A 19596-nucleotide genomic window follows, 5' to 3' on the forward strand; every position below is an offset into this window, starting at 1 on the left:
GTTGTACCAAATGACCCAAAGGGAAAAAGCTGTCTGTTTGATTACAATAATAATAGCTTTTAACAACTGGATTTTCTTAGCTAGATGTTAATTGATCCATTTACAACCTTCTGCAAAAAGGGTTTGTGAATGTTACACAAGACTGCAGGGAGCTGCAGGCAAAAATTAGAAGACATCTGGCAAATTAAGGGTTATGAACTGCCAAATTCTATTGAAGGAAAACTACATTTCAAAAAAGGTCTGAGTTCTGAATATTAAAATAATTATTCAAGCTTTAATTGTGGATAGTGGTGTGAACCATCTATTTATTATGCAGTTTCAGTTTTCATATGAGAAGGTAAATATAGGTGGTCTGAAAAAAATTAAGATCTGTTATAAATGAGAAGTTGGAGTTCATTCCTTATTTTCCATTGTTCTCTTGCCTTTCTTGGGGCGGAAACATATCTAGAGGGTGTGCATGGTTATGAAATCAATAATTTAGAAACTTGAAGGAAATAACTTTCTGTGGCAATAATCTTTCAAGTAGAACAAATGACTGAGGAACTGAAATTTGGCAACTAGGGTATCCCAACCCTGTGTAAAGTGATAACATTGTGACTAGACAGCTATTTGCAATTTCACTTAAGCAGAACTATATTTTTAACCCGAGATACACACTTCTGATCCTTTTCCCTCCTCTACAAGCTTCCTATCTTATTTAACTGTAACCAGTGTTGACCTGTCCCACTTCAAGTACAAGAAAACAATCAGCATTAACTGCTAGTCTGTATATCAGTCAGGAGGGACACGCATTTAGCTATGGAAACGGAGCTAGATGGCAAACATGCTTCCCTGAGAGAAAAATGGCTTCTGCATGCATCTAGTTGACTAGATTCAAGTATTAATCCCAGAGTCTTCCTTAGGCATGAGTATTACTCATGAGTATTACTCAAGAAAAAAAATTACAAGGGAACTTAAACAGTTCCATTACATATGTTTGTAATTTTAAGTAGTAAGCTGTTGTAAGAGTAACACAAGAATTTACATAGACAGTGGGTACTTTTCACCAGTTTATCACAGGGGGATGGTTTAGTCTTCATGTATGATATTTTCTCTGTACTTTCTGATGTAAAGTGTGAACCAAAACTTTACAAAATTGAATTATATGTCCATTACAGGACATTTGGTGCTACACTCATGGCATAAATATTATGGTTGCAACACCATAGTTCAGAAAGTTTATCATCCCTGCTGTATTAATTTCATAGTTTACAATGACTGTTTCTGAACCTTCACTTCTTCATGTTAGATCAGGCCGCTAGCTTTTCTAAACAAGCTTAAAAATAGTGCATATTTTAAAACTGTCTCTGGTTAGCAGAGAATGGCAGTATTTGTTCCCATTTACATGTCTAATATTTCTCTCAGTCTCAGTGCTGGGCTCCAAAAGAAGGCCAAAGCAATGCTATGCGCAGGAGTCGCAGTGGAGTAGGGAAAGGCAGGTTCTTACCTTAGAGCACCACAGACTCTGCCATAGCAACTTTCCCACGATTAAGTCCCTGAAAATGGCTAATAACAGTTGTTATGGGAGAGATTTGTAATACTGTGTCACGTGCTAAAGATCTGATCCAACCAGGCATCCTGTATCCTTGTATCTTTTTGAACTTAATGTGAAGTGGTGGTGCTAATTGTATATCCTGTGTGTTAGGCTGAAAATATGACAATTTGGTTTGCAAATTACTATTACTATAACTAGTGGTTAAATCAGCATTGGAAACTGCTTGGCCAGTGCTTTGTTACACACTTTGCCTGCATGAGAACATGACTGTGATGGGTTGTAAAACCTTGCAAATGATATTGTACAAAGCAATGTTTGTTATATCTTTTGTGTGGTGTGTGTATCAGCATATAGTTTCTAGCAGTGAACTTACTATTAATTTCTCCAGAGTAAGAAAAAAATGAATGGGCAGATGTTGGCTAAAGCATTCAGAAAAAAAATGCTCCTTGGCCATACTTCTGTAAATACTATTTTTCCAGACTACTGATCCATACCTTTAATTATTTTGAGAAATCAGATTTTTTATTTTTGGCAGAGTACTTTCAGTGAAGTACTGCACCATTGGAGCTGCTGGTAAAATTGTCACTGGCTTCTGTGAAATCAGGATTTAAGTGTAAGCCACATACACTCTCATTCACTTTCTTACAACTACAATGTAACATCTGAAAACAAGTCTACCTGAAGGCCCCTTTCTAAGGCTATGGAAGGGTGATTTCCAATGTAAATAAAAAATGAGCTTACAAGGTCTTAAACTCCCATATTTTGTTTTATACCAAACAGTCCTATTTTGGTATAGTCAAGAATTATGGTATGCACACATTTGTAGTGTTTAGTATCTTTAATTGGCATTTCTAAAAATAGTTTTATTTGCAGTTATTTCTTTAAAATGATTTGTTAAAAATATTTTATTCTAGCTATACAGTTCTAATGTGATCTTCATTTCTGTATTTGCTCACATCACTGATGATGTTCATGACTTGCATTTGGAGATTTGGTGGTAAGTCTGTAAATTCTACCGTTCTTCACTTCTGTATCAGCTGTAGAGTCACTGTACCTTCTTAAAGACCTGCTTACACTTGACTCCACACACTCTTATTTCCTAGGAAGAAAAAATAATTAAAAAATACAACCTTTACATAGGACACGTGCATTATACATTCATGTGTATGTCCAACTTAATTTGAATCCACAGTTTCATATCAACTTAGATTAGGTAGCTTGTACATATTTTAGACTATTTTTAACACTAAAAGGAGCCAGCTAGTTTGGGTTTGTTTTCTGGTGAAAGGTAGAGTGAGAGAAGTTATTTTGGGATCTCAGATCTTAAAGGGCCAAATGTGTTCCTGGTGCATTATTCTCTATTTGCAGTGTGTGCAACTGCTTAGGTCTTTGAAATGGACATTCTCTATTTTAGACACACAAAGAAATCACTGGATTTGACTAATGAGTTCTGAATCTGTATGATGATGACTGGTAGTTCAAGCCTAAACACAGAAATCATTTGAAAGCCCACTCTAGTAACAGGATGATCATGGCCAGAAAAGCACAGGTAGTTGTGTACAGCTAGGTCTATAAATCACAGCACAGCAGTGAGTTTTGACCGAACTTGACCATACTGGCTGCCTAATGCTGTCTGCTGTTCCTTTGTGTCCCATAAGAGCTTTTCAAAAATCCCTACTTGTGAGTCATGGGATCATGGTGAACTGTGCATAAGCAGGGGCAATTATGTTTCAGTTTGGGCAGTGATTTGTGAGGCTTACTACTGTTTACCTAACCTCAGTGAAGATGCAGTTTGATCTTCCCCGTTGCTAAACTATTTAAGTTAGACCTGAGAAGTGCATACAGTATGTGTGGAGATGTGTGGAGGTCTTGACTGGTTTTGGTAGAAGAAGAAGAAGAAGAAGAAGAAGAGGTGGAACTTTTTAAGGGACATAAAAACAAAGGTTATGTATGGCCTAGCCTAAGTGATGTAATTTTTATTTCAAGATAAGACTTTGTGTAAGACTTCCTGTACAGTTATGCACATTTTCTTATGGGGGACTCTGATAAAATAATGTATTAAAAAAACCTTACACTGAGCCAATAGCCTTATTGGCATACACTGCTAGTCCCTAGTAAGAGATAGTGCTTCATGATGAATGGATGAAACAAGCAGACTGACACAGTGATTTTAGTTAGGACTTGTTTTGTTCACTTCTATATAGGTAACCTGGAAGAAGGAGTGTGCAATAAGGGCTACTGACAGTGACTTAGACCCACAGAGCGGCAGGAATCAATACAATAGAAAAGGACAATAAAACTGAAAAGGAAATGGAGAATGATCAAATAAGTTACTCACATAAAACAATCTAAGGAGGAAAAAGAACCACAAAGTACAGGCCACAGAATGAAATGGAGAAAAAAGGAGGCAATAAACTACTCAAGAATGTGGTACTGCCTTCCACAGAACTGTGGAAAGAATTAAATTAACACTTGGCTTGTTGTCTAAAGTTCAATAGAATCATAAAGCTATCGAAGTATCAATTTTAGGGAGGTAACTGCCCATTGTATCAAAGGACTCTGAAGAGTATAGCACTTAGTAATCTTACCTGGTCAAAAATAAGATACTAAATGGAACTCTTTTATGTTTAATGGAGAGAGTTACATTAACAAGGATTCAGAGAAATAAAGAGGACATCTTTTGAAGTTAATGAAATATAAAAAGCGATAAAATTGAAATATTTGGGACTGGCCTCTAAAATACTTGGTTACTTCCTTTGCATTAAGGAAGAATTATGAACTGACTGTTGTGTACATGGGAGATAGACTGTAATAAATTGCATAAGTGCCAGTGAGTGCGTGGATGCCTGTGAGAGCTGGCAGGTATTATAGAGTACAGAACTCTTCACAGCCTTCTGAAAAAGCAGGCTCAGATCAGTCAGGTTACCTTATGGTACTCAAAATGGCACTAGACACATATGTTTGAGCAACTGAATCTGAATTAATGACTTCTAAAATTAAACTTTTGACAGGGTCAGGTATAGAAAGTGGTCTGGCCTAGACATCCATGGCTAGGTTGTATGGCTAGAGCATGAATCAGAGTAAGGACAGCAGAACTTTGGGCTAAATAAACTGGTGTTGGGGACAGGAAATGGGAAGAAATAATGGCTGCAGAGCTGGCAAGAGACAGAAAGCAGGATGCCAATACAGAGAAATCCAAGAGCAAGTAGTGCTACCGCTTCATATACATGCAGATGAGTGCACAGATGTGTATGACTGAGTGCAGCAAGGTGTAAGTTGAACTAGCCCAGATATTGTCTGGCTAATTCCAACCTGTTTGCCAGCAGACAATCTGAAAGGGTTGATGCATGTTGTCATGGCACCAACTGTTGTGATGCTGAGAGGTAGTTTGGAAATACTGTAGTGTGTTTTTATATAGATAGGGGGAATATGTATACACAGGAAATTCTTGAGTTTTCTTTTTACTGCTCCCCCTTACTTTCATGAGTCCATGAGCTCAGCTATAAAGTGTCCACTTATGCAGTAACTTTCTCCCTACCTGCATTATATCAGGTAAGTAGTCCAGATGGCAAGATCTGTCATATACATTCCTTTCCTGAACTGGTTTCTGGGACTTCCAGTACTCCCTGAAAATTGTGTTTAGTAATAAGGAGTTTGGGATACTTTAGCAAAGATTTCATAACTCTGCTACTAATTTGTATATTTAGAGAATATCCATTTAGACTGCTGAATGCTAATAGTACTGAACAGTGGACAGAAATGGAGGTTGGATTTTATTATCTCGGCAGGAAGACTGCCTTTTACCCACACTGACGAGAGAGTAAGGATGCTATAAAGAGCTATGTGAGAAAATAATAGGCATCCTCTTTCAGGTTCTGTCAACTTAGAAAGATAAAAATGATGATCTGAAAGAACATGACATTTCAAAAACTTGATTGCTGTTTTAGTTCTCTAGGCTATAATGCAGTCAGGACTGTAATTATTTTAAAAGAACAATGGAGTATTTTCCTCTTATGGCTTATTGTTGGATGCATAATTTCACCAGCTTCCATACTGAGTATTTCGCAGACTGTATGAAGGACATTCATTCTGTTAAATGTCTTCTTCAGTGTAAACATTTCAAACTGGTATGTCTGGACAGACAGTTAACACAGAAAGAGCACTGCTTTGAAATCAGGCAGTCTTTGTAAGGGACATAAAAGCATAATGGCTCCAAATGAAATTGTTGCTTTAGAAACAAGTCAAATGCTGCACCAATACATAATTATGTCAGAGTAACCCAAGATAACGTAGCACACAGCCTACTCTATTACATCTAACCATTTTAATAAAGTGGCATTTAGAACCTGTTACATGATCTTACCAGGTGCATTTCATCTCCTTCAATCCACTGGGTCCAACCACGACCTTCTTTTTCTCCATTCTGTACACAGAGAAGCTTATCTCCATCCCAAGACACTGTGGTCTAACAACACAGACATGTTCAGTGTTACTGTAGTGCTCTCTGATATTATGATTAGTTTCCTTAAAGCAAAACTTCTCTCTAATATAATAAATGATCTCATAAGAAGAATAATAGTAGAGTGCTGTAACACTTAGGATAATTACAAAAGAAATTATCTTAAATAGCAAGTTGCTGCTTGTCAAAACCTGGAAGGATGAGATAAAGCTGTCCAAATGCAAGAAAATATTTTATCATAAAAATCATGGTGTAAGAGGGTACTCCTCTCTCTCTGCTGACAAATTACAGCAGCAGAAGGGATGTGCAGCCTAACACTGTATTTGCAAAAGGAGCTGAAAACTTGAGATTCAGCTTTTTTTTTTTTTTTTCCCATCATAAGAAGGACTTCCCATCAGCTGCTCTACCTGAAAAAGTACCCACCTACTGGCAGCTATGGATGAACAAGGCTTTTAAATCCTGAGCTGGTATTTTTTTTTCCCATGTCTTAATCTGCCTTCCGTCATGGAGCGGAGTGGTCTGGAATTATCAGTAAACTGGTAACTTTGCCAGCATCCTGCTTTGTGTAACCATAGCTGAAGAACTACTTGAGCCAGGACTGGCTGAATAAGAGTGTGAGTAAAGGTGTTGCGGGATCCAACACAGCACTGTTCTGAATATTGGTGCTGTCCTGAGTAGTTCAGTAGGACTGGATTCATAAAACTATTTAAATGTACAAGCATGAAATCTACAGCTTGTTACTCTGGTTAGACTTTACTGACAATTTGACTTTCAAGTCATCCTAAGACAAAGATGAGCAATACTGTAAAATATTTAAAGAGGGAAGGTGAAGAGCAGTGACAATTTGTGCTCCATGGGAATAGTTTAACATCAATATTAGCACATGGCTTTTAAACTAGCTTGTTTGAAGTGAATGTGAGAACTAACTAGAGAATTACTGTCTACCTTGTAAAAGTCTTCAGCCACCACCTGTATGAGTAGTCAAATACAGAGAGAAGATTAATTCTGATCTGTCATTAAACGAAAACTTAATGCATCCATCCTGTGTAGTTTCTAAGAAAATAAGTCAGCTTACATTTGTCATCCTGGGAACTAAAACCAATTCAACATTCAAGAAGCATGCAGCCCTATTTATTTAATTTGTGAATATCACAAACAATTAATTATTAAATTATAACGATGAGAGCCACTATATTTAAATGCGTACAGCCAGCAGTCTCCACCCCTGGGAAGGTTTAGACTGAACAAGCAAGTAAAATGAATCACTAGAAATAGTGCCAGCCCAGATAATGATAGGCAAAGCATTGTTATTGATCCCATATAGTCTGTTTGCACCGTATGTGGTCTCTGAAAGACAATCTCATGTGTCCTTGCTAAAAATCTCTGAAATTTGGAAAATGTATTCACCAATTCTTCAGTTCACTCTTGTAAAATGAAGTATTTAAAGTATTTAAATCAAACAGGAGGTAACATTTTCAAAAAGCCATATCATTTTAATGTACAAAATGCTAATGCAGGCAGGAACAACACATTTGGGTAAAGCTGAAGTTAATGTCATCATCAGAGCTTATATCCTCTTCTGTGTATGTTTTGAAACTGTAGATGTCCAGTTGGAGACGATACCAAATAATACTAGTCGAAGTGAAAAATGTTCAATTTATAAGTTAACATATCTAAGGCTTTCTGACATTCTAAAAAATTAATATATCAGAAAAATTAACATTATTTCTACTGATGATTTGTAGATGTGAGGGATACTATGGAATGAAGCATTTGTATGTGCAACTTTGCTTAGTAACGACATTCATTATTATTCATTGAGTATTAACTCAGCATAGTTTAATCATTTAGACTAGTTACTCACTAATAGATAGTTAAATACTTAAATTTTGTGGCTTTATATATGCATTCAAAGGCAGTATACTATGATAAAGTAAGATCCAACTTTATTAGTACTACTAGTGTTCAAAGTCAGTTGTGGACATTATTAGTCCTGATAATATTCACTAGCTTAGTACACCTGGGGGCAATTGAGAAATGTTTGTAGCAGCACAAGAAAATGTTCACTTCTTCAGCCTCCAAGGGTGACTGAAATTGTTTCATCTCAGAAAACAACATACTTTTTTTTCTCCAGCTTTCTTGTTTTTGCAGTCAAGATTAGATATTGCTTTTGGCAATTTGGTGATAACCACAGAGAGTATAATACCACAGACTGTTAACCAAGCTGTTTTATCAGCCAATATTTTTGGTTATCATCCTCTGCTTTCCCTTTGAGAAATATAAACACTGAAGGGACATGAGTAAACCGAACAGTTTCTATTTTTGTATGTGGCTATTTTGCTATGAAGGTTATAAAGGAGAGAATATAATGCAGGAGAGCATAATGTCCTCTTCTTTATTAGCAGGAACAACCACTTTATGATAGTAAGATTAATCAGTAGCATTTTAATATTTTCTTTCTTTAGGTCAAACTGTAATGTCTCATTCAATAAAAGACACAACTAATATAGAAGATAGAAACTTCTCTTTTAACTCAGATTGAAACATGTTCTTCCATTCCAGACACACACTGAGTATGTGTTGTGGCTGGAGTTGCTGTGGTTGTTACATGAACACTGGTTGCTGCTCAGAGTCTGCCCAACAGCTGAGATCCAGCAATGCTTCCCTTAGAACATTTCCAAATATTTGAGTCAGAACATAATAATAATATTACAAAAATACCACTGTAGGGCAAATGTTGCTAAATATAATCTCTTTTGTTGTAGATAAGAGCAAAGGTTTATTTTTAAAGATTGGATCAAGATGTTGCCATTGTATAATTAGGAGTCAAGCACTTGACTAGACTAGTAAGTATTTTGTTAGTGATTTAATCTTTCTGTTACAAAGATTTAAGCACACATACATAGCAACACTATCTTCCTGAAAATTAAAGCTAGAAGAAATTATAATTATTCTCATTACTGTTTCAGTTATGAGACAAGGTATATTTATTAAATTAAATATTTAGTGAAAACAAGCCAAATCTATTGACTACACATTTGCATTTTCTCTAGTGGCAGTAACAGTAGTGAAGTCTTGAAGAATTACAATAGATATTACTTCCAGCTTCTAGTGGCAAGTCATATTGACCTACAGCCAGAGATACTGACTTTTGTAATTTACTGAAACATTCATTAAACAAACTATTTTATCAGAGAACTTTGCATTTCCTAGTGAGGTCTAAGTGCAAAAACATTTGATGCTGGATCTGCAAATGTTTCTCATTCCAATGCTGGCTATTCCTAATGTGCTTGCTTGTGTCATGCGCTCTGCAGTTAAAGATACAGAATGTATTTCACAGGTGAATGAAAGAAAAGAACTTAAAAAAAACCAAAACAAGTAGTCCCTGAACATTTTATGTTCAACACATTGCATTTACAAATTTGAACTGCAGTTACCACCTTTCATCAAAAAATATTCTATAGGTTTTCCCATCTGTAGGAGAAACACAGCAGGAACAGTTTTGTTTTTCTTCTACTTTCCTTCAGAGTGTTGTCTCTGTATTACAGTACAGAAAATGTCTGCCATGCTCTAAAACTGCACTCCACACTCCATGCTCCACCATAATCCAGTAATTCTCTGCTTATGAGAATGACTAGTCATTTTGCAACTGTAATTATGATTTAAGAAGGATTAAGCAATGGAAAGTAATTATTTAGGTTAGATGACATCGGAAAATTCAAGTTGAGCTGCATCTCGTATTGTGTTTACTGATAAAACAAAAGAAAATATCCTAGAATTTTTAGTCAAACATGGCAATATATCCAACAAGATATATAACACCTTCCAAAGGTAAAGCATTTTCATCTGTACTAAGTATCAAAGAGATATAAAAACCTTTAGTAAGTCTTCTGCAGGGGAATTTTTTATCAAATAAGTGCTGATAGAATAAACTACTGTTGATACCACAGACAAAATATAATGTAACTGTGAAGGGGCATTCCATGATGCTGTAGTCACCTATGATCTTGTGCATAGCAGGCATGCAGTGCACTGCTAACAGGAGGGCTACAATCATGTTCAGGGTCTGTCATCTCTCCATCCAGTAACTCCTTTTAGTTCATCAAATCTGTACTGGGCAGGCTGGTGACAGGCATATAAACTACCGAGGAAACAACAACAAACTCAACAGGAAAATAAGTGCTGGGATTCCCAGTCTTTGTCTCAATATACTGTTGCTGGACAAAGGCTACACATTAGCTATCCTGTAGCCAGGTTGAATGAGTTAGTCTATACCAACCTTTCCTTCCCTTACCAACTTCAGTTCAACCCTGTAGAAGCACTTAAAAATCTAACCTCCCATCTCACCATTCCTGCTTTTAGCCATGCAGCAACAGAACTCCCAAAGTTAACTCCTAGGAAATAGCTGGTACTGTAACACAACTAATTTCTCAGCTGCTTTTTGGGCTGGCAGATGTGATGTCTCATAACAGGTATCTCTAGCTAAAGGACTCTGAAATGTGTTCATGCCTTTACAGGCTTGCTCAGATTGTTATGAGAAGACAAGCTGGTTATAATGTGGGTATTCTGTACCTGACTGATAAGCTTACTTAAGTTCACTGTAGTCAAAAGATGAGACACTTGTAGTGTATTTTTTTTCTGTGATTGTCAGCATCTCCATTGCTAGCAAAGAGGCTTAGGATTGGATTGACAAATTTTAGATCAAAGGGTAGGCTGCTGTCAGATAGGATCAGACCTGAAATGTTACAATTCCTTATTTTGAATCCTTGCTCACAAGAGCAACGAAGGAAAGCAATGACTGCAGACATGTTCCAGGGAATAGGAAAGTAAATGTGGCAAAGCTCCAGGGTATGCAGGTGAAAATATGTGGGAATGTTGTGTGTTTTTTTTTTTTTCCTTACTGAAATAAAATAATATACAAATAATACAAAAATTAGAAAGACTTGTGTATATCCTATGTCATAAAAAAATACAAACCAGCAGATCTAATTCACTTTATAACAAGGATCAGAATCAATTCTAAGATACTTATTGTTTAAATTAATGTGTATAACTGGTTTATCCTCTGTGTAATTTTAGCAAGATGCAATTGTACATATAGTCATTCAAAACTGGATTTGGTAAGTCTGGTTCTCAGCTTTTCAGTTGAGTCCTTCTGGTTACACTTTCTGCATTCATAACTCTGAGCTTTATAGGATCCACAGAAAGCTGAAATGCTAAGCCCATCCAAAACCATCTCCCCTACACAGCTTCACTATGTTTTCAGTGATTTTGTAAATAATTAGCTCAAAGCTTCTGATCAGTCACAGGTTTCAGGCATGAATCCAGCACTGCAAAATTTAAAGTTAATGACATCTTAAATTATATGGCAAAAGATTTTAGAGATCTCATTTGATATCACCATGCAAACGTGCTGGGCCTATCCCTTACAGGTAATAAGCAGTACTGCCAAAAACGTGCAATGTGAAACAAGGCAGGAAAAAGGAAACAGCTCCTCTTTACTGAGCCACAGAGACTGAATGAACCAGAGTTTTAGAGAAACTGAGACAGATCCAAGAGTGGCCCTGTGTCCTCTGAAGCCTCAGAGGGGTTGCCTGGAGGACTGTTATTCCTCACTTGTAGAAAGTGGTTTGTAAAAGGTTGAAAGTATCAACAGAAAACTACATGAAGACTACCTCCTTTAAATAAAACCTCTCAAAAGTCAGAGATGACTCCAGTGAGGAGCTGGGGATTTTACAGTACTGCAGAGAGAGAGGGCACTAGATGTGAAAGAAGACTTGTACATGCACACAGGCAATGACATAAAAACACCTCCCAGAAACAGTAATTCTAGAACAATGCTATGTAGTATATGGAAAAAAGAAAAGGACAGCATTTGAAGAGGTAAAGAAGCCAAACAGTTCATTCAGAGGGATGGAATAAACACATATTGCTGATCTTGCATCTTACTAGACATGCACAATTTACTTTGAGTCTTCTCACCCTGTGAGGGATCCCCACAGAAATTTCAACTATTGGAATGTCTGGTTTTTTTCTGGCAGCACAGTGTTCATTTCAATACCTACTCTAAACTAGATCAACAGCTGTGAATTGCAATTGTGCAACAGAGGAACCCTGCTTAAATAGTTACACAAGGTTCATGAGCCATTTGACTTCATAATAGGGTTTATTCTGTCCTTGCAGCAGTATAAATCAAATTATGTCCAGAACAACTAAACTTCATTTCGTTTTTCCTGAATACAAACTAGAGAGGAATCAGTTTCATGTTAGGCCTGTTTGTTATCTAAAACAGAGCCATAATGTGTTTGAAACAACTTACCTCCTTTCACTAGGATATGACACATGTAACTAGCGCTGGCCTGTGTGACAGATGGATTGGTCAGGTAGCTATGAGCCATCCTTATGTGGCTGTTTTAAACATTAAATGACTAAATATTTCCAGGAAGATACTTCATACCGTAAGATGAATGACAGATCTGATGAGTGATTTCTACAGTTCCCAAATTGCCCTCACCCTACGACACCTCAGCAAGTCTTAACTATGACTGGAAGTTATATTAGTTTCAATAATGGAATCCTAAACACTCGTTTGATAAGTGGTTATATTCTGTTTGTATTCTGGTTTGGGTAACTAAATGGTTCACATGTACCATTTGCCACCTTCAGCTTCAAATTTGTGCTCTTTCATCTGTTTACCAGTCCCCAGTCATGGTCATTTCCTTTCCTGCTTCTAAGGAAGAAGAAAATCACTATGCCAAAGAGCACAAGGCTCTGAATTACTGAAGCATCCTTCACTTGCTTAGCTAAATATTAAATTCTAATGCAACTAATACTATTCTCAGTTACCCAAGAAGTTCTGCTGTTCTTTATTTAGAACATAGAATCTTCTCTGATTTTTTAAATAGATCACTTGCCCATAGTCTCTGTCAAAAGACAGATTCATTCTGGATAGTGTGAGCTAAATCAATTCAGTCTCATTCAAATGCTTTAACAGCAGAGAAAAATTATAATGCAAAAACTTCCTCTGAATTTAGCATTTTAGCATCTTTCATTTGAAAAGCAAAAGTTTTAGGGAAGTAATTTTTGCATCTGAGCTACTTCATTCTCAATCTGCTTTGATTCATTGGGTGGAAAGAATTGGAACATGACACTTCAGCCTTTGTTTCAGCCTTTAAGTTTTTTTAGTTAACTTTTTTATAAACTTTTGGCTGTTGTACTAAGCAAATACACTGCGAAGGTACATAAGGCTAACTTTCCTGCTTCATGTCAGATCCTGCCCTGTTCTTATCCTTACTGGTATATATATCACATTGCAGATGTTTCCTCAGATTCACTGTTTATTACTGATGGTGAAAAAGGGAGGCAAGATTATCTGGTGATATATAAGACATACTTGCAGAGATAGTTTTCGATTAATTTTTGTTTCAATAAGGTCTTGCCTCTTGTGCACAGTAAATTTTTTCCACAGTAAAGTTTATGTGCATGAAACAAGGTTTATACGTAGGGCAATACCTGAGACACAGTAAATTAATCGCAACTACAGATTATAGATTTTATCTTTAAAATCAAAGAAATTTTATTATGAGATTGGAACTTCACTGAGAATGGAGATAGCAGGATAAAATATGCAGTTCAGGAAATACTCAAGCCATACTCATCCATTTAACTTTAAATTCCTGTCTTTGTACACTATATGTCTGATATATTACCAATTAAAACCATGAACAAATTCTTCAATGTAGTAGAAATTTTATCACATGGACCAAATCAAACTTCACATCATATGAGAAATAAAGTAATGCAATATTAATATTCTAAACTTCTTTCTATACCATCTAATGTCCACCTTATAACATTTGTAAAGAATAAAAGGTGCTCCTGAATATATAAACTTTCATTTTACCTTTGTAGTTCAAACTGCCAAGTTTTTAACAACCCTTAATATTAAGTATGATTAAACTTACAGAAACACATCTTTCATGAAATTGCCAAACAAACAGACAAACTCTTATTTAACTTTTATCTAGGAGATAAGATCTCTGGGGAAAAGCTCCAGGAGAAGCACAATAGCATTACGAAGCCAAGTGAATGCAGATATCTTGTCTGCATTTTTTAAGAGACCAGGCTGTGCTGCAGGTTGCTCCAAACAGGGCTGCAGTAACGCTTAGAACACATTGAGTATCAACAGTCTTCTTGGAAGCTCCTTGCACTGTGATTTGTGATCCTCTCCCGTGTCTGCACATCTGTGTGGTCAACTCTCCTGATCTTTGGTTTTACAGAACAGAGAAACTGCATCTTTAACTAAACTAGCAGAACTTCTGAGTTTCTTGAGATTGCAGAGTACCCAATTTTCACTCCCAACAGAAGCAAAATCTAAAGGAACTGATGTTACCAACTGCTGTCATCTATATCCCTTAAGAAAACAGAATCACCAAAAACATGTTGCATACAAGAAAGTAACAGTTAAAGGTCAAAAAAAGGACAAAGTGAAAATGCTGAGATTTATCCAGCTCAATTAACTCGCTGTTCCAGAAATTTCAGACAGGCTTCCAGAAGTGACCAAATGTAAATATGAAAAAATGCTAACTGAAAGAGAGGGTCTACACTGTCACAGGAATATCAATTCAAACTGTCAAGCCTTCGACTTCTAAAATAAGTATCAGCAGAACTTTGTAGCCTTTGCTCATCACAGACAGTATTGATTTGGAATTATTGTAGTTATATTCTACTCTGACTTAAAGATGTGTTTTACAACTGAAAGGTAAACACAATTTCAGTGAATTATACACAAGATCTAACCTGTTCGCTGGGCTCATATTGTTTTTACTGATATATTAACTCTAGTTAGATGATATATCCTTCATTGAAAGAAAAAATTATTTACACCTATTGGATGAATTACTTCTAAGGTTATTTTTGCTAGTTTTTGCTCCTGATTTTTTTTGCTCCTGATTTTTTGCTCCTGATGATTGCTCTGCTATATAGATTAATGTTTAATGTGTAATTTGTCTTATCTGTGTTACTTTGTACTTCTCATACATTGAGCTACTTGGATAATACTTGCCCAGTGGTCTGCTCTGTCCACAATATAAATTACAATAATCGATTCACAATCTCTCCTATTACACAGGTTGATTATTAATGATTAAGCCATTTATGGCATGCTGTTTCACAAGCTATAGATGAGAAAAGGAAACACCAAGAACGATATGATATTCAACCTTTGCTTTATGGTGGTTTTCTTCACAACACCACTCAGGCAGTGGTCCATGACCCTTCTCTCATGAGACTCTTTCTGGGCTGTTGGAGCTATTTTGTTGTGTTCCAACAGCAAGTTTTGTCTGACATTATGCTTGTCAGATTTGTGCTGAAATGACTTCAGGACAGCTTCTTGTACCGCTTTGCCTTTGAGAAAACTGAGTTCTCATGTAGAAAAGAAACCTTTAATAAGAAAATGATGATACATTGCTACAAGGCAAATACAGAACCAGTGACGGTTGACCTTAACTGTGCAGTTGCAGTTGGTATCTGTTGTTGGAGGCCATGAAGGGACACAGGGGATTTCTAGAAGTGTATGTAATGTGCCTCAGTCATTCTTAAGAATACAGACAGTGAGGATTAGTGAGTACTCCTTGGGGATTTTTGGAAAAGGCAAGGGAATGCTGGTACCTTCTGTTTCCAAAGCTGAGGAAGCATTTTGCACTAAATAGCCAGCAGATAAAATGTTTAAGCAACCCTTGCCAGCAGGGTGAGTTAGGTTCCAAAACAAATCAAATAGCTGTTGTAGTGACCAGAATAATCCTTCTCTAATTTCTTCTTTCTGTCTCAACATTTCAAATTCTTCCTCATTGCTCAATTTAGCAAAACAGGGTAGAGAATTTTTGCCTGCCACAAATAAATAAATATTTTGTGTATTTTTTGGGAAGTCAAGAGTTGTGAGTTAGATCTATTCAGCATTTCAAAAGCAGGACAAGGCAAGGGCCACATTTCCATGTCTTCTGAATCTGATTTTTCAGCACAGTGGTTGTCTGACACTCATTGCAGGTACATGGTAGACAGCCTCAGAGAACACTTACTTCTTTCCACCAGGTAGGGGATGTTTCAGTCCTCCTGAACCTGGGGTTCAATGGTGTTTGAGATAATGCTTAGATGGAGACAGTTATGTACGCACACAAACCAGTGCTTCACTGAATCAAACATTAAGGACTTTGGACATTTTTAGCGCTTGAGCAGATGTTTTGAACATTGCTACCGTTGACAGTAATTTAGCTACTTAAGTCTAAGTCTTCCTTTGGGCTCATAATTGTCCAGTGGATCTGGACCTAATGATTCTGATTAAGAGCTTTCCTGCAGTCAAAAATCTATTATGACAGTGGGGCACCTTCCTGTACAAAATTACACATTGGTTCTCCCTTCTCTGAGTTTTGTATCCTGAACTCTAGCATACTTCTACCCTCTCTAACAAGGAGCACAGAAGAATTAGTTGAGGCACTCGCTAACTAGTCATTCTTTTTTCCTGATCTTCACAATCTTTCCCTTTCCTGCTATCACCAGAGCAAAGGCAAATTTGCATATCCTAGTGTTACAGAATAGTATGAGTTTTAAATGGCACTACCTTTCTAAGAATGGAAACCCATTATTTCTTTTTTATGTGATTTCTCCTCTGCAGTCCCTCCTGAGAGAATTTTCTTTTGCCCATCAGCTTCTTCACTATAGGATATTGCAGGTGTCATGCTTTCAAACTAAGAAGAAAGAACTTGGTATTCTCAAGTTTTTCCTCTGTTAATTGGTATTTATCAGTCATAAGTTAGAAAATATTGTCTCTCTGGCAAGCAAAAAGAGCTCATAAAGCAGAATCCTCAGTGTTTGCTTATTAATGACAGAAAGATTCATTCCAGTAGGCTAATTAATGTGTCTGCTCTAATAAATACACTAGGAAGGAAGGAGCACAAGGACAAGAACCAGAAAGAAAGCTGCTATTCCTACGAATTGGGCCATTCTTACACATGGGGAATAAATAGTGCCTGATCCTGCAATCAGTGAATTTCCTTTACTGTAAAACCTTACTCAGCAAAGAGATTCTGAAAGTTTAAACCTAAATGTCCTTTTGACTAACAAATATCCCAGTATAACTGAGTAATGTCTCATTGAAGTTGCTATTCATTCATTGATAAAACTGTTTTGTGCTCCTGATTAAAATTAGCATTTCCTTAGTGTAAAGACATGCTAAAAACTGTGTGCAAATCTCAGCAAACTGAGAAAGACAGAAATAATTTTAGGAATAGCCACACAAAATGGTTAACAGATGTGGTCTGTGAAAGGCATCAGATTATTAATATCCTTTTTTTTTTGTCCATTGTTACAGCTGTAGTTCTTACCATGCATTTGCGATCATCCACCCCAGCCAAATCCTCCTCAAACTCCTTTCCTACATCAAATTCCATGATGTAGTTTCTAAAAGTGCTTAGTGTTTTAATGATCATATGATCCCCATTCTGAAGGATTTCTTTGTCAGGCTTTAGCAAGTTTGCTATTTTTCTTACAGCAACATTTACATCTGAAAAAGAAGAAGGATTATTTTAATCCAGAAAAGTCTGCCACAAAAAGAAGCTTGTACCTCTTGGGAAAACTAAAACAAAATAAATAAATGTCCAGATCTTTCAGGCCAGCTTTCTCATGAGGAAAAAGTCCATAACCTAATTCTTTTAACTTAAATAAATTAATGTTTTGATTTCCTGATTATGTGGAGTCCTAAAAAATGCCATTTGTTTTGTAGTTAATAAGGCCTTCAATATTTCTACAGAAATACTAGAAGTTCACATCAAATACAAACATGCAAAATTGCATTAAGTACATTATTGTTTCATTATTACACATAAAAATTTTACTCTTTTTCAATTTACATTGGAGTTTTTTTCAGTTTGAAATTTGTCACTTACCTCTTAAACTATGTAGTTTAATCTGTTAATGTAATATCAAGACAGTAGAAAATAGAGGCTGCTTAAGACAAAACAATTTTGCATAATGCAATTCCTAGAGTGCATTCCTGAAAAAAATATTTCTCACAAAAATGATTTATGATTGTACAAGAAAAAACAGATTATTGTAAAGACTAAGACAGGTTGCATTTATTGATTATTTGTTAAAGAAACATGAAGGGAACCTTACCCAATGCTTTCAGATACTCCTCAAAATTGTCATTGCTGACCATTTTCCAGTAACCATTGAAATCTGCAGGCATGCTTACTTTAGGTAATTGTCACAATCAAAGTCTCAGAAGAGTGTGTTGATTGTGCACCACACAGCTCACTGCTTTTCTTTGTGGCAAGTTTGAACTCTGGTTTCTTTTATCTCTTTTTTAGACCATGTAGCTATGCAAGTCCTTCTAATCCGATTACTGGTGAAGTGTTGCCTTTAAAACCTTCCACAAGGCTGAACCTCTGAGATTTCTAATGACAGCAGGATGACTTGATTTAAACAGAACGAAACACTCACCTTCCATATAACTTTTGTAAGGGTGCTGATTATCTGAAGATCCATTTTAACCACACTACTCTTCATTTTACATACCACTCAGAAAAACAAACCAATCAACCAACCAACCTTCTAAACAGCTGTAGTTTCAGATATTAGCCAAAGCTATACAAGCGTTTATCTTGTGTGTCTTTTGAGGTGAATCCTTCTTCCTGGAATATGTTCCAGCTACATTATGCCTTCTACTTGTCAGAAAGTGATCATATAGACTCTTTCAGTGGAAGTAATTTGAGCCTGGCATTACTTGAACTTATTCCACAAACTCCTTAATTCTGGACAACTACCAGTGGAAGTTGTTTGGCCAACTGAGGGCTCAAAAAGGGTCAGTGAGGTGGAAACTTGTATTAAGAAACAGCGGCTAACTCTGTGTATTGATAAATCTTCCATCACTCCTGAACACATGATTTCAGCTAATTCAAGCAACACAGAAAAGGCATTTTCTATATTCTTTGAAGGTGTCCCCTGTAAAAATTGAGATAGACTGACCAGCAGAATAGGCAATTAACATATAAGTGGATGGATTTTTACGGCTAACACTAGGGCTCAGATACTGAGATAGCCTCTAAGCTATTTTCATTTATTTTCTGCCGTGTGTTTTCAAATGTTACAGCTGAAGATCTTCTTGGAAATGTTATCTCCTCTATGGCTTTGGCAATTACTTACTCCTATAGAAGACTCCGGATCAGAGAAGCAAAGAAACTTACTTCAAATCTGTGGCTGAGGACTGGTTGTCATTTGTGAATCTGGAGGCTTAAAAATGACATGAATGGTACATGCATTTTTAAGCACTTGCAGGAAAGAAAGATTTATTTCCATCTCTTGTCCAAACTGTCAAAACACAAGAAGTTATTCAGGGTCCTAAAAAGTCAAAGTTTAGCAGTAATATCTATCTAATTTTATTTGTGTATATATATATGTGTGTGCGTATACATACATATATATAAAGAAATGTTAGTGTTCATTTCATTTCGCTGCTTCAGAACAGTAACGCATCTTCATGCTAAAACTGTCTGTAGGATTACAGAATAACAATTCAGGAAAGTACTATGTTTGACCCTTAAGTATTACT

At 36.3% G+C, this 19596-nt stretch overlaps 1 protein-coding gene across 1 annotated transcript; it reads right to left on the minus strand.

The window, feature by feature from the left end:
* Positions 1-2579: 2579 nt before the first annotated feature.
* RBP1 (retinol binding protein 1) lies at positions 2580-18234 on the minus strand (the record flags this gene model as incomplete). The annotated part of the gene is made up of 4 exons (XM_080349930.1): positions 2580-2633; positions 5898-5999; positions 17372-17550; positions 18162-18234. The coding sequence occupies 4 exons, from the start codon at positions 18232-18234 to the stop codon at positions 2580-2582; spliced, it is 408 nt and encodes a 135-aa protein (XP_080206056.1).
* Positions 18235-19596: the final 1362 nt, after the last annotated feature.

The sequence above is a fragment of the Nesoenas mayeri genome, assembly GCF_963082525.1.
Source record: "Nesoenas mayeri genome assembly, chromosome: 9".
NCBI lineage: Eukaryota > Metazoa > Chordata > Aves > Columbiformes > Columbidae > Nesoenas > Nesoenas mayeri.